The 17,059-nt window shown below is 35.6% G+C and overlaps 1 protein-coding gene across 3 annotated transcripts in view; it reads right to left on the bottom strand.

Annotated features, from left to right (window-relative positions):
- Positions 1 to 16,587, bottom strand: part of LOC128638298 (proline rich transmembrane protein 1B-like) — a 28,362-nt gene extending 11,775 nt beyond the window's left edge. Inside the window, exons 1-2 of one of the 3 annotated variants that reach the window (XM_053690177.1) lie at positions 15,880 to 16,579; positions 8,960 to 10,501 (exon numbers count right to left, since the gene is read on the bottom strand). In XM_053690177.1, the coding sequence (XP_053546152.1) occupies positions 10,355 to 10,501; positions 15,880 to 16,365 (633 nt within the window). In that variant the 5' untranslated portion in view covers positions 16,366 to 16,579 and the 3' untranslated portion in view covers positions 8,960 to 10,354. Of the gene's footprint in view, positions 1 to 2,806; positions 3,756 to 8,959; positions 10,502 to 15,879 lie in introns of those variants that run through there. The other 2 variants (XM_053690176.1, XM_053690178.1) reach the window with 2 other exon arrangements.
- Positions 16,588 to 17,059: the final 472 nt, after the last annotated feature.

Raw genomic sequence — 17,059 nt, 5'->3', positions numbered from 1 at the left:
AATCTAAATTACAAATTTAAAAAAACCTAATACTACAAAAAATTATAAAATCTAAAATATCAAAAAATAATAAACACTAAATTACGAAAAATAAAAAACACTAAGCTTACAAAAAATAATAAACAAAATTATCAAAAATAAAAACAATTACACCTAATCTTATAGCCCTATAAAAATAAAAACATCCCCTAGCCTACAATAAACTACCAATAGCCCTTAAAAGGGCCTTTTGTAGGGCATTGCCCTAAGTTAAACCGCTCTTTTACCTGTAAAAATATACAAAGTCCTCCAACAGTAAAACCCACCACATAACCAACCTCCCAAAATAAGAAAACCTAACTCTAAAAAAAAACTAAGCTACACATTGCCCCTAAAGGGGCATTTGTATGGGCATTGCCGTTAAAAGGGCATTCAGCTCTTTTTTATTGCCCTTAAAAGGGCATTTAGCTCTTTTAAAAAAGCCCTAATCTAAAATAAAAACCCACCCAAAAAAATGAAAAAAAAAAAACCTAACACTAACCACAGAATATCTACTCACGGTTCCTGAAGTCCAGACATCCATCTTCATCCAGGCGGCGATATCTTCATCCATCCCGTGGCGGTCTTCTATCTTCATCCCGGCGGCGCGGAGCAGAGCCATCCTGGAAGCCGAAGACATCCTGATGGAGCATCCTCTTCATACGGTCCCCGCTGTACTCTGAACTTTAATGCAAGGTAGCCATTTAAAAATGGCGCACCTTGCATTCCTATCGGCTGATTTGATTCAAATCAGCCAATAGAATGAGAACTATTGAAATCCTATTGACTGTTCAAAACAGCCGATAGGATGAGAGCTACTGAAATCCAATAGGATTTCATCTTTTGTTGAAAAGCAGGGCGTAAGAGCAGGAGCCAATAGGATGCAGGCAGGCAGCTAATTCTCATTTAGAGGAGCACTATATGGCAGCACATACCTAGGTATCTCTTCAACAAACAATATCATGGGAGCAAAGCAAATTTGAAAATTGAAGTAATTTGGAAGCTTTTAAAAATTGATTGTTTTTTTTCTAAATTACAAAAGAAAATATTTGGGTTTCATATCCCTTTAATGCAGAGGGATGGCTCTAAATGAGAATTAGCTGCCTGCTCTGTGCTTACTATTAAAGGGGCAGTAAACATCTTGTAATTCCAACATTTTTCTGAAGTCTTTTAATAGATTAACATATCAAGTCTAAACATTATTAGAACAGATTAACACCTTGTTTGCTGCAATTGTTTTTTAGTAATCAAACTCCAACAACAGCTTTTGTGATTTTGAGGAGACATTTTAAACTTGAGACTGAAAAATACAGGGCTTGCCATCATCATTATGTTAACAAAATCTCCATTGTTTGCCTTTATCAGAGACGATAAGATAATAAACTGCTAATTAGAAAGATATATGTAGCAGGGTGAAGCCTGACACATGCTCTTTCAGTTTTCAGGACTGGAAAATCCACAATTTTCAGACTTACATGATAAAAAAACAGGAACACAATAAGGTCTATTACAAATTTATTTTACTATACACAACCAAGTATTTTGTGTTACATTCTCTTCTCAAAGTGTTTACTGTCCCTTTAAGGTGTGATGGTAAGTGAGCTGAGCAAGTCTACTCAGTGCTTACTACAGAGGTTTGTATGTAACTGAGTAACAGCAAGTCTACTCGGTGCTTACTACAGAGGTTTGTATGTAACTGAGTAACAGCAAGTCTACTCAGTGTTTACTACAGAGGTTTGTATGTAACTGAGTAACAGCAAGTCTACTCAGTGTTTACTACAGAGGTTTGTATGTAACAGTAATAGCAAGTCTACTCACTGCTTACTACAGAGGTTTGTATGTAACTGAGTAATAACAAGTCTGCTCAGTGTTTACTACAGAGGTTTGTATGTAACTGAGTAATAGCTAGTCTGCTCATTGTTTACTACAGAGGTTTGTATGTAACTGAGTAATAGCAAGTCTACTCAGTGCTTACTAAAGAGGTTTGTATGTAACTGAGTAATAGCAAGTCTACTGAGTGTTTACTACAGAGGTTTGTATGTAACTGAGTAATAGCAAGTCTACTCACTGCTTACTACAGAGGTTTGTATGTAACTGAGTAATAGCAAGTCTGCTCAGTGCTTACTACAGAGGTTTGTATGTAACTGAGTAACAGCAAGTCTACTCAGTGTTTACTATAGAGGTTTGTATGTGACTGAGTAATAGCAAGTCTACTCAGTGCTTACTACAGAGGTTTGTATGTAACTTAGTAAGAGCAAGTGTACTTAGTGCTTACTACAGAGGTTTGTGTGTAACTGAGTAACAGGAAGTCTACTCAGTGCTTACTAAAGAGGTTTGTATGTAACTGAGTAACAGCAAGTCTACTCAGTGCTTACTACTGAGGTTTGTATGTAACTGAGTAACAGCAAGTCTACTCAGTGTTTACTACAGAGGTTTGTATGTACTTGAGAAAGAGCAAGTCTACTCAGTGTTTACTACAGAGGTTTGTATGTAACTGAGTAACAGCAAGTCTACTCAATGTTTACTACAGAGGTTTGTATGTAATTGAGTAATAGCAAGTCTACTCACTGCTTACTATAGATGTTTAGATGTAACTGAATAAGAACACGTCTACTCAGTGCCTACTACAGAGATTTGTATGTAACTGGCTTGAGAAAGGCTACTTTGAGCCAAAACTCGTTGCTCTATTCATGACCCAACCCAGGCTTCCGTAGTTTGTAAATGGAGATACCGGAGTAACGGCTTGAATTTGAAAACCCACCCCACATTACCATCACCACCTTCTTACCTTGCAAGAAAAAATAAGAGCAGCAATTCCAATGGGTAGGCAGCACAAGAGGAGGTTCATGATGGAGAGACCCATATAATCCTTGTAGGTGGGTTGAGGGACCATCACCAGGGTATTAGGTTGTGTTGTCATGACCACATTTGGGGCAATTGCTGAAGGGTAAACTCTTGCTGTGGCTTGTGCATTGCTGTATGATGGAGGATAATCAGGCATGCCTGGCTGGGGCATCTGGGGAGATGACCAGTCAATATTTTGGTTGTACGGCTGTGGGTTTGGGTACATTCTTCAACCTTAAATTATCAAAGGTCTAAGATCTCGTCTTCTTATCAACAACAGGAGGTTAAAGCAGTTATCTCCTTCTCAAACTACAAATTTCACTGTGTTTGAGTTCTTTAGAGAGGAACTGCTTAGGTGATGCTTCCTGATTAAGAACATACAAGTATTAATAATGCACAGCAGGTGACACTCCCATGCTGGCGGTGTCACAGGTGTCAGGTATAGGGTTATAGTTATAATACAATAAGGAAGAATGTCAGTTCAAAGAAAAGATTGTTTTCCAGGAAGTTTAAATAAGGTACAAAAAAGCCAATTGTGTACTTTTTTTATGTCAGATGAGTTAACAAACATAACTCTTTAGAGCCCATTGCACAACATACTCACTAACAGTAGCAGATTATATATGACAGCTACAGTAATGAGGGTTTAGAGCAGAACATTTTCTTTTGGTTATCCTTGTTGTACCTCTCTGCCTTCGCACTATTTTATAGGCTTATGTTCAATAAAATTGCGGAATATGGGGAGATTTATAACTAACCCTCATCACAACCTCATTCTAAATAATAGAATCTAAGCGGTCTTGTAAATGTACCAATCTCTGGATTGAAGGATATCAACATTACAAAAATACCATCAAATCTTTACACATGAAATAAATTAAAGTGAAAACATAAACTCCCTCTATAAAACGGGGATAATATATGCAAAGAGCTTGAAAACAGTTAAAGGGAAGTAAAAGATAATCAAGACAACCTAAGATGTGATACTTTACACAGACAATATACTCTTTAAGATTTCCGTATACTACAAAGGGTATGCACACGTGCCTGGTCTGAAGCTAGGGTTGCCACCTCAGCCATGTTTTCTTGGACACTAATGAGTTAAACATGTTGCAGGGAAACATGCATTGCTCCTCTGGACAGCACACAAATAGTGACCCTGGGCAGCACTTTATGTTCCTCCCTGCACATGTGTAACTCATAGCTATCCAGGAAAACACGGCCAAGGTAACAATCCTACCTGAAGCCTCATGGTCTAGAACTGTTGTACGTGTAGAGTTTGTGAGAAGCCTAGCTTGCCCCAGCAACCCAAATTTCACTAGCTGCCACTGGGTACAAGAAAAGGACACTGTGTATTGATTTGGTGTGCATTATATTTTTTAGGGTTTGTTTCCTTATTATTCTTGATTTGCAGTATAATGTCCATATAGCGTGTTTACATAAACAACTTGGCCATATAAAGTTAATTTATGATTAATTGAATTTGCAGTGGTCTTTGTCATCTAAAGAGCTTAGCCTTTCTCTTGTTTAAAGGGACAGTCTAGTCAAAATTCACTTTCATGATTCAGATAGGGCATGCAATTTTAAACAACTTACCAATTTGCTTTTATCATCAATTTTGCTTTTGTTCTCTTGGTATTCTTTGTTGAATACAAAACCTAGGTAGACTCATATGCTAATTTCTAAGCCCTTGAAGGCCACCTCTGCATCTTGTCAGTTTTTCACAGCTAGACAGTTGCCATATAGATAACATGCTCACACCCGTGGAGTTACTTATGAGAGGGCACTGATTGGCTAAAATGCAAGTCTGTCAAAATAACTGAAATAAGGGGGCAGTCTACAGAGGCTTAGATACAAGGTAATCACAAAGGTAAAAAGTAATTTAAAGGGACAGTCTACCATAGAATTGTTATTGTTTTAAAAGATAGAATATCCCTTTATTACCCATTCCCCAGTTTTGCATAACCAACACAGTTATATTAATATACTTTTTACCTCTGTGATTACCTTGTATCTAGGAACCTTCTTCCAGCCCCCTGATCACATGACTGTGACTGTTTCTTATCTATTGTCTTTCATTTAGCATTGTGTTGTGCTAAATCTTAAATAACCCCCTGTGCCTGAACACAGTGTTATCTATATGGCCCACGTGTACTTTCTGTCTCTTTGTGTTGAAAAGAGATTTAAAAAGCCTGTGATAAGAGGCAGCCCTCAAAGGCTTAGACATTAGCATATGAGCCTACCTATGTTTAGTTTAAACTAAGAATACCAAGAGAAAAAAAGCAAATTTGATGATAAAAGTAAATTGGAAAGTTGATTAAAATTAAAAGTCCTATCTGAATATTGAAAGTTTAATTTATACTTGACTGTCCCTTTAATATAACAGTGTTGGTTATGCAAAACTAGGAAATGGGTAATAAAGGAATTCTCTATATTTTTAAACAATACAAATTATGGAGTAGACTGTCAATTAAGTCATTTTACCTAGTTCCCTATTCCTTTATATGTGTATGTAGTATTCACATTGTTGTATTGTCATTGAATAAAGGAAAGGATATTCACTTACAAGTTTGAAATCAGATCTCCAAACACAGATGTTATTGTTTTAAATCATTCTTTTTTATTGGGCCATATCTTTTCAGTGCTGAATATGTTCGTAAAAAGGTGCAACAAACAAATATCTGTGCAAATCCATAAATAAATTTGTCACAGAAAAACTTAATGACACAGACTGCGTCTGAACAAATAATTAACAGCCCATGTCTACCGGTTAACACTAATGTGCTGCCACTATAATTATATATTTATGTCTATAGTCATGTGGGTTGTCAGTCCAATTAGAATAATTAAATGCTTGGACTGTACCAGGTGTGACATTTAACCTCTTAACCGCTGAGCCATTTCAACCCCTGTGCTGTGCTTGTTTTTAGCAGACCCAGCAGATTTAAACTATACTATTATTTTATATATGTATATACTGTGTGTGTGTGTATGTTTGTGTGTGTATATATATATATATATATATATATAAATCATGACACATGAGACATCTACAACAGGAAAAAAAATTAAAAATATAAATTTTTAGTAAAATTTTAATAAAGTTGTAAACAATAATTAGTTTTTTTCTAAACTCTATTGTAAAAAGAAAAAGGTGTTATCCTCATATAATTAAGGGCCTTTGAGTATATGTTATTAACTTTGATATTGCACATTTATACAAGTCAGGTGATCACTTATACCACATTAAAACTTATATTGGAGGCTTTAGTTTAAAGAGGGGCTTCTGGGCTTTAAAACAATGTCTGTGAGACTAAGGAATCAACAAAACATGAAACTGACAAATTATACAGTAGTTACTGTAAAAAAAACAGTTTAATTAACTGTTTTATACAGTTTAGTACAACAAAATTCTTCATACAAATCATCTTCATTCACACAGTCTAGTTTCTACTGCAGAATTGTTATTGTTTAAAAAGATAGATAATCCCTTTATTACCCCAGTTTTGCATAACCAACATGGTTATATTAATATACTTTTTGCCTACAATGTTATCTATATGCACACATGAAATAACGCCCTCTAGTCGTAAAAAACTGTCAAAATGCACTGAGATAAGAGGTGGCCTTCAAGGGCTAAGAAATTAGCATATGAGTCTACCTAGGTTTAGCTTTCAACAAAGAATACTAAGAGAACAATGTCAATTTGATGCTAAAAGTAAATTGGAAAGTTGCTTAAAATTACATGCCCTATCTGAATCATGAAAGTTTAATTTTGACTAGACTATCCCTTTAATCACTGCTATTGTGCTTGACAAATGTCACATTATTGCCCTATGAATATTATGAAATATTAATAAAATTATAATTCATTAACCCTTTTAAGTACTGAGCTATTTCACACCCCATACCAGAGCTGCTTTTGGTATTTTGGAGCTTATTGTGTTTAAACTTAATTTAAATGTATTTGATTTATTTTTATCTGTGAGGCATGGGCATAAAGTCATATTCAGTGTTTGTTTTACAAACTAATGCAGAATATGGCTGCAGGCAGCAGCATTCAGCTTTTTTTTTGGGGTGTTGAAAAAGTGCAACACTCAAATATCTGGATTTGCGCATACAGTAGTGTGTTGTGGTTAAATCCAGCACCAAAAAGGAGCTGAATATGAATTAATCCATCTGCCCAGTACACAAACTGTATTAGAAAATAACTAGTTTGTAGAAATGTCATCAGAAATTGTAACAATATAAAATAAAAAAACAACAACATTAAAGGGAGATTGAAGTTAAAATGAAACCTTCATGATTCAGATTTATAAAAAAAAAGAAGCAAAAACTTCCCAATATACTCGCATTATTAAAATGTGCAAATTCTTTTTATATGCACTTTCTGAGGCTCCAGTTCCGACTGAGCATGTGCAAAAGTTCACAGTATATAGTATATGTATGCTGTGATTGGCTGATGGCTGTCACATGATACAGGGGAGGGGAAATTGGATTAACTTTGAAATTTGCCAAAAAACATTCTACTGCTCATTGCAAATTCAAAGTAAGTGATATTGCATTGTCTGTTTATCGTGTATTTGTCCAGGATTCAATTCTACTGTATGTAGTGGTTCTTTAAAGGGACATGAAACCCCAAAAATATTTCCTTCATGATATAGATACATTATACAGTTTTAAACAAAATTTCAATTTAAATCTATTATTTAATTTGCTTAGTTCTCTTTGTATCCTTTGTTCAAAAGTATTCCTAGGTAGGCTGAGGTGGGAGCTAGCTCCTGATTTGTAGCTGCAGATTAATGCTTCTTGTCATTGGGTTACCAATATGTTCAGCTAGCTCCCAGTAGTGCATCGCTGCTCCCTCAACAAAGAATACCAAGAGAATGAAGCAAAATTGACAACAAATACATTGGAAAGTTGTTTAAAAATGTATTCTCTATCTGAATCATGAAGCTAAAAAATGGGGCTCAGGTCCCTGTAAGTATTTCAAACACACCTTTTGGGTCCCATATTCAGCTTCGGGTCACTTTCCCAAACATAAATTTAGGATCTTGTGCCTATAAACCCATTGTCACAATGTAAGTGTGATCCTACTCCTGTCTAAACTCTCTCAGCGTAGCAAAAAAACATAAGTCATTTTCTATTCATACCTGGTAAAGCGTGGGAGCCATTATTCCCTAATTACTACAGCAAACACCAGCACGTGTTTTATAATAAAAACGAATCAGTGAACACGTAAAGATTTAACAATTTTTTTGTCATTTTACATCATCTTTGATTTCATGCAGAGAATGATTATAATAAAATATCTGACCATAAAAATTTTAGATACATTTAAAACTACACAAAATTCTTATTTCTTGATGGATTACTTTACTTTATTTGATAATACGTTTCTGCTCTTACTGCCTTTTAAACTGACTTTGTGTAACAAACAATACAAAAATAAACTTAAAATGTTCACAAAATGTCACCTATTTTTATACTTACGTAGCTGCAACATTTATTGTACAGTATTTGTTTATATCTAAGGATAGTTGTTGCCACCATCTGATTGTTTTTACTATAGTGGTTATGTTACAGGTATAAGGACACAATACTAATTATTTTATGGTAGGATATTCATCTTTTAAATCAGTGATAGACAACTTCCTTACAATGGGACTAGCAAATCAATATTGCATACATTCTTCCTGACTATCCCTCTTTTCTACGGAAATTAATTTTCAAAGACAGGGGCATGAAATCCCTTTTTTTTTTTTTTTTTTTTTTAAAGGTGGTCTTGATCCCCCTCATTTGTAGTCTCATGGTGATCCCCTGTATACTATAGAGGGTGAGACCTTTTAAAACAGGCGGATATAGAATTCTATCTGAGCCCCTCCCACCAGTCATAACTGCTTCTTGCTAGATCTCCATTTTTCCAATACATGAACAATTCACTCTAGAGTTGTCCACTGACATTCACTTAGTTAGTTTCAAATCATAATAAACATTTTCATATTATATAATATTTTATCATGTATGATGGAAGTACTGGAACGTAAATGCATTGTCACCTATGGATTTTCAGGAAATAAAACTTTTGATAACACTGTTTCATTTGTCTGTTACTTTATTAAGGTTATTTGTGATTTAATGTCATTTCCTTTTATCTTTTCCACCTAAAGTCAGGAGATACGAAGTGACAAATTGACATTGTGTTCTCATAGTAAAGTATCCCAGGGCTTTGCTGACAACATAACATATAATTTCCTTGATTGCCAAGGCACCGTGCCTCTTATAAACAAGCAATAAAGTAATGTTTGCATTCTCATTTATTCTAAACTAATTATATATATGGTATGAATTGTTTTACTTCTAATTTAATTGTATATCCCTTACCTAATAAATGATTCAAGTTATGGTGGAGATAAAAGTGTGATATTAATATTCTCCTTTTCATAATAGTAAGAGTCACAATAATATTGTATACAGGCAAGAATCACTGCTTGCTTTTTTCCAGTTGTTTCCAGTATACTTTGGATTTCATGCACCAGAGAACTGTGGGTAATATATGCTAATGAGATATTCAACATCTGATCCATTTTGCTTCCAGTTCAGAGTTTAATCTCATCAAAATCTGGACACCCATTTCAAGCTCCTTAGCTGGCAACAGCAAAGGTTTGATTTGCTGTTTGGTGAAGCTTATTTCCAGGGCAAAAGCAATATTCATTTAAGTTATGGTGGAGATTAAAAGTGTGATATTAACATATTCCATTACATAAAAGTAATAGCCAATTAGCACATCTAGGAAAGAATCCCTGTTTGCTTTTCCAAAGAGGAACTGATATGTTGTATGTCTCATTTGCATATCTTACCCAGAGTTCTCTGGTGTGTTGATAACAATGAATACAGAATGTATACAGAAAGCAGTAATTCTTTCCTAGATGTGCTAATTACCTGTATAATCATTTCTGTGGTGATAATGTAATGAGCATTATGTTATTTCACTTTCACATGAACAGAGTTATACCCAGCACAAAAGGGGTTTGAGGAGCAGGAGTGCACTACTGATCTAGAGATGTGTCCCAGCCAATCACTGGCTGCGCTTAGCTCAGGATCAGTACTGCATTGTTCATTATAACTGTATCTTTAATCCGTTTGCAGATATTAAACACCTCTCACACCATTACAATCTACCACTTGTTTTATAATATTCTATGCAATTCAATATCTTCCATGAGAACATAATGAAGTAGCTTTAGGAGCGTGCACGTATCTTACAGGGATACTAACAGTATGATATTGCAATATAACATGTCCCTTTTTCCTCTATTTAATTCTGAAAATTGTGGGTTTCCAATTCCTGTAAAAAATAAGTGTAGACTCTTTCTTCAAATTGCTGCAAATTACCTAAAGAATCCGTTTTCTTGGTTAATTCATTTGCATAAAAACTAATGTCCCTTTAATTGCAATAGACAGCAGAATATGACATCACACAAGTCCTTAATCATATGTGCCATCTAAATGCAAATCCGATAATGACTAATATATAGGTTGGCAATATCACCATCAGCATGATACAGTTACAGCCAATCCCGCTATTTAGATTTTTCTTAGCTGCCACGTAGTCTTCCGTGATCTTGTATCTCCAGCACTGAAAGGGACAGAAAACAAATCTATTTTAAACTTCTGATGCATTTTTATGCCTTCATTTCTTGTTGCTTATTGCCACCACTAACGGAGTTAACAAATAATGGTGGCATTTGCAACATTTTAAGCAAACTGAAAGAGACATGAAACCCCAATTTTGTTTCTTTCTTGATTCGGATACAGCATGCTGTTTTCAACAACTTTCTAATTTGCTTGTAATATAGAATTGTCTTCGTTCTTTTGGTATCTTTTGTTGAAAAGCAGGATGTAAGCTCAGGAGTGTGCACGTGTCTAGAGCAGTTTTGCAAGAATGTTATCTATTTGCAAATACACTAGATGGCAGCACTATCTCGTGCCATGTAGTTCCCCAGATACCAACCTAGGTATCATTTCAACACGGAATACCATCAGAACTAAACAAATTTGATAATAGAAGTGAATTGGAAAACTTTTTTATAAATAAAATGTTCTGTCTAAATCACAAAATATTATTTTTTTGGGTTTCATATCCCTTTAAGAATAAGCACAATTTTATGCTCTGTGCTGCTACCATAATGTGTCAGCAGCAAATTCTTATCAAGCAATCAAATCTTTCTGAGTCTAGCACAGCAATAAAATAACATGATTTGACCAATCTCTGTTTAGCTAGCTGCCAGTAGTGTATTGCTGAACTTTCAATAAAGGATACCACGAGAATGAATCAAAATTGATAATAGAAGTAAATTGGAAAAATGTTGGTTTTCATGTCCCTTTAACAAGGGCCTATGGACCACAAGAAGCATAACTGATCCAAAGTATTGATGATCCACCACCATATTGTACTGTAACAAGTGATTTTCTTTGTGTGCAGTTCCATTTTGTCACCAAACATGCCAATAGTGTGACTGGCAACATTGTCAGTTATTGTACCAGCTAATTGCATCTGCCAATTACATTCAAGCTAAAATGCCCTCTTCTTGGCACATTGGGAACTGTTCCACAATTATGAAACGTTTTGATCATTATTGGGAGTTTTGATGACTATTTATGTAAATTTAGCCATTATCTGATTTGTGTAAGTAAAAAAATAATCTTTGTGATGTCATCGGAAATCTCCTTGTGTTTACCCATAGTGATGGATGAGAGAAGAATTAAAGGGACACTCAAGTCAAAATTTTATTATCATGATTCAGATAGAGCAGCAATTTTAAACAACTTTCCAATTTACTTAATTAACAAAACATGCACAGTCTTTTTATATTTACACTTTTTGAGTCACCAGCCCCTACTGAGCATGTGCAAGAATATGCATTTGTGATTGGCTGATGGCTGTCACATGGTACAGGGGGAGTGGAAATAGACATAACTGAAATTCGTCAGAAAAAGATCTACTAATCATTTGAAGATCACTCTAAATTCTATTGTATTTAGGGTTGCCACCCGTCCCTTAAAATACAGAACACTTATAAGTTACACATGCTGCAGGGTGTGCAGGGAGGAATATGAATAGTGCTGTCCAGAAACACAATACATGTTCCTCCCTGCACACCCTGCAGCATGTGTAACTTATAAGTGTCTAGGAAAACATGGCTGAGGTGGAAACCCTAATTGTATTGTCTTTTTATCATGCATTTGTTGATTATACAAATCTACTGTATTTACTGGTCCTTTAACGTGTGTGTGTAATCTCATATTTATACCAAAATCCTCATATTTATACCCAAGGGAAACAGGACAGTTAAATGGAATAAATACAGTTCCTAGAGATTGAGGCCAACTAACTAACTAACTCACTAACTAACTAACTAACTAACTCACTAAATAACTAACTAACTAAATAACTAACTAACTAACTAACTAACTAAATAACTAACTAACTAACTAAATAACTAACTAAAATGTTTTGAGATTGAGAAATGATTGTGAAAACAAGTGTCTACTTTATTTTTTATGTTGTTTTTTTACTTTACTTTTGATATGTTTCATGAAGGCCCCAGTGCTACTCAAACTAACTGTACAACAAACACACTGACTTCATTCCATATAAAAGTACAATTAATTAGAATTATCTTCAGGCAGACCTATAGTTCTCATTACACAATGTACACTAGGGATACTGATGAGATCCTTTATGTAGATTGGTTTATTACTCAGAGATGCATTATACACTATACATTGTTACCTGTTACCCGCAATGTATCTTTTATGTTTCCTTCCTTGAATAATAATAGAGATTTCACCGCTGGATTTATTTTGTATTACAGCCCATAGGTGTGAACTTGTGAAATATGTGTGATTATGGCTGTGTGTTTATGTCTGTGTGATTATGGCTGTGTGTTTATGGCTGTGTGATTATGGCTGTGTGTTTATGGCTGTGTGATTATGGCTGTGTGATTATGGCTGTGTGATTATGTCTGCGTGATTATGTCTGCGTGATTATGTCTGCGTGATTATGGCTGCGTGATTATGGCTGCGTGATTATGGCTGCGTGTTTATGGCTGCGTGATTATGGCTGCGTGATTATGTCTGCGTGATTATGGCTGCGTGATTATGGCTGCATGATTATGGCTGCGTGATTATGGCTGCGTGTTTATGGCTGCGTGTTTATGGCTGCGTGATTATGGCTGCGTGTTTATGGCTGCGTGTTTATGGCTGCGTGTTTATGTCTGCGTGTTTATGTCTGCGTGTTTATGTCTGCGTGATTATGTCTGCGTGTTTATGTCTGTGTGTTTATGTCTGTGTGTTTATGTCTGTGTGATTATGTCTGTGTGTTTATGTCTGTGTGTTTATGTCTGTGTGATTATGTCTGTGTGATTATGTCTGTGTGTTTATGTCTGTGTGTTTATGTCTGTGTGTTTATGTCTGTGTGATTATGTCTGTGTGATTATGTCTGTGTGATTATGTCTGTGTGTTTATGTCTGTGTGTTTATGTCTGTGTGATTATGTCTGTGTGATTATGTCTGTGTGATTATGTCTGTGTGTTTATGGCTGTGTGTTTATGTCTGTGTGATTATGGCTGTGTGTTTATGGCTGTGTGTTTATGGCTGTGTGTTTATGGCTGTGTGTTTATGTCTGTGTGATTATGTCTGTGTGATTATGTCTGTGTGATTATGTCTGTGTGTTTATGTCTGTGTGTTTATGTCTGTGTGATTATGTCTGTGTGATTATGTCTGTGTGTTTATGTCTGTGTGTTTATGTCTGTGTGATTATGTCTGTGTGATTATGTCTGTGTGATTATGTCTGTGTGATTATGTCTGTGTGATTATGTCTGTGTGATTATGTCTGTGTGATTATGGCTGCGTGTTTATGGCTGCGTGTTTATGGCTGCGTGTTTATGGCTGTGTGTTTTTGTGTGTGCACACGTTTCCCTCTTACGCCTGTTAATTTTTCCCAAAAGGGATTAAAAGGCATTTAGCATTTGCTGGGCAAAACAGATTTAGCCCCTCAGCCCAGACTAGGGTTGCCAAATCAGCCATGTTTTCCTGGACACTTATGAGTTACACATGCTGCAGGGTGTACAGGGAGGAACAAGTATTGTGTTTCTGGACAGCACTATTCATGTTCCTCCCTGCACACCCTGCAGCATGTGTAACTTATAAGTGTTCTGTATTTTAAGGGACGGTGGCAACCCTAGCCCAGACCCCTTATTCCCCTCCTTCTGTATTGTCCACCCTTGTATCAATATACAGTGTGTCCTATATAAGGAATAAAACTATATATGTCACCTCCTGATGCCATAAACACATATTCATAAATACAAGATGTACATTACACCTTCTATAACCTTAAAGTGCGGTGCCCCTCTCACCCTTTTCAAAGCTTGTTTAAAGGGATATAAAAGTTCAAAATGAAAATGATCTTATATGTTAGAGCATTTTATTGTTGCACTGTTGCTTGCATTTGACTATGTGTTTAACCCATGCAGCGGGCTTAAATACATAACTAAAGTCAGCTCTACTGGGAGCTAGTTGGAACATCTGGTGAGGCAATAAAAAGAGACAAATGTGTGTAGCCCTATTAAATAGCTACCTCCTAGTAGTAAATTATTTATTAGAATATTTACATATGCTTTTCAACAAAGGTACCAAGAGGTATAAAGAATATGTTGTTGGTTTTTTTAATGTATGTTCATTTTCTGAATGAAACCAATGATTTCTTGCCAGAGTAGCCAATGCTTTCTTCTTCACCGAGCTGTAGGAGGTGCCTTTATCAGCCAATAAGCTTTAGCAGTACACAACCAAGACTATTGTATACGTTTTACTTAACAATTTCCAGGCAAAAATCTTTTCAAACTGTTTAAATGCGGCTCCTTCACAGGCAACAGTAAAAGGATATGAAATTTACATTTCTGATATAAAATGCTGAATTATCTGTAGTAAAATATAATAAACAAAACCCAGTTTAATTATTTGTGTCACCCCTTCCTGCCTATTATCTCTGGAAAGTAGGGGGTGGTGTTAAATTCTAAGAAATGGAGGTGCAGCTGTCATTAAGTGGCATTGACAGAGCAAATAAGATGCTGTAAAACAGTGCAAGTTTCATAACAAAATGACAGTAACAAGCATTGTCTTTTGTTTTTTTTCTTTCTTTTTTTTGTAATGTAGGGATTAACCCTCTCTTTGCTGTAAAGCAACAATTAACTAATTATACAGATATCGGCTGTGTAGAGAAGTGTGGAGAATCTACACAAGTAAATGCTGAAGAATATATTTAATACCTACAATTACAATCTGCCATTTGAATTGCACTAAAATTGCTGAACTGAGACATTTTCTGCACAACTTAACTCTTCACTCCAAAACAACTGATGTAATTTAACACTAAAGTCTTACACTTAAATGTTATTAGTATGTTATAGCAATATGCCAAACTATTATCCCTTTTATTAAAGGGACAGTTAACCCCAGAATTGTTGTTCTTTAAAAGGATAGATAATCCCTTTATTACCCATTTTCCAGTTTTGCATAACCAATATGGTTAAAATAATATACTTTTTACCTCTGTGATTACCTTGTATCTAAGCTTCTTCAAACTGCCCCCTTATTTCACTTCTTTTGATAGACTTGCATTTTAGCCAATCAGTGCTTACTCCTAGGTAACTTCACATGCGTGAGCTCAATGTTATCTATATGACACACATGAGCTAATGCCCACTAGTGGTAAAAAACTGTCAAAATGCATTCACATAAGAGGCAGCCTTCAAGGTCTAAGAGATTAGCACATGAGCCTACCTAGGTTTAGCTTTCAAATACGAATACCAAGAGAACAAAGCAAAATTGTTGATAAAAGTAAAGTGAAAAGTTGTTTAAAATTGCATGCCCTATTTGAATCATGAAAGTTTATTTTGGACTTGACTGCCCCTTTAAAGTCTGTCCTTGACTCATTCTCATTGAATATTCTTACCTTAATTATGTAGATGAAAGCGGGTATTCCAAAAGGAGGGAATATAATCAAGAATATGACAGCCATAATTAAGTTTATGCAAATGCACCAGCATTGCACTCCTAATTGGCTAGGTTCTTGCTGGGGACCTACATGATCCATTGATCTATATGATTGTCTAGTTTCTTGCTGGGGACAAGTTGCTGTAAGATCTGTTCTCACAGATGAAGACATTTCAATTTCTTCCTGATTTGTATGAGGAACGCACGAGGAGTAGGCTGGTGGCAGCACACAGTAGTCTGGGGGAGGGCGGTGTGGAGGGAAGTTGTATGGCCAAGGTGGGTATTCTGGAGGTATTAGGAGCAGGTCATTCATAGAAGAAAGTGTTGGGGTATAGATAACAGACAGAGAACACTCTTGGTAAGGAGGAGGAAGATCATTTGTATCTTCAGGTGGAAGCGGAGGTAAAACAGGGTTTGAGATTTCATGTCCTGAAGTCTGATGCATCTTCTTGCATATTATCTCATTCAAACCTGAATATTCTTTTACTGATTGTGATAATATATCTTGTTCCCCTGCGACTGATCCTGCAGTATGTTCCAGTTTCAGCCTATGGCAGCCATGAGTGAGACTTTCCTAATCCTTGTGTCAGCAAAGCTTTACATGTATATTACTTTATACATAACACCTATAGCCTTTTGCACATACACAGCAAACTGAATATGTAAGTAAACCAGACAAACCAGAATTACTAGCTGAAAAGAAATATCACATTGTGGTACAAAACACTACATAACTCATGAAAGGGGAAAACCACCTTAAATGGACATAGAACTCAAAATAGAATTCCCCATAAAGAGCTTGATTACAAGTGCAGCGCAATCGATAGGGCACAGTGCGTTATCTTTTGTGTAACCTCGTGCAAAGAATAATGCACAATCTTGTCTTACAAGTAGAAATATTGTAATCAAAGCATCTAAACATGGCTGTAACCTTTTTAGTGCACCCTATACTGTTTACTGGGTAGCACAGGGAGTTGAGTGTTGCTCTTGAGCACAATCCAAAATTCCACTGCTAAATTTAGCGCTTTTTCAGACCTGACGTAAACCATTATTATTATTATTATTATTAATAGTAGGCTGGTGTATTTGTTTTGATACAAAATGAATATCCGAACAAATGCACTAACTAAATTTAAAGA

Source organism: Bombina bombina, chromosome 8 (assembly GCF_027579735.1).
Source record: "Bombina bombina isolate aBomBom1 chromosome 8, aBomBom1.pri, whole genome shotgun sequence".
Taxonomy (NCBI): domain Eukaryota; kingdom Metazoa; phylum Chordata; class Amphibia; order Anura; family Bombinatoridae; genus Bombina; species Bombina bombina.
The sequence above is the reverse complement of the archived record's forward strand: the minus strand, read 5'-3'. Positions and strand labels throughout refer to the sequence as shown.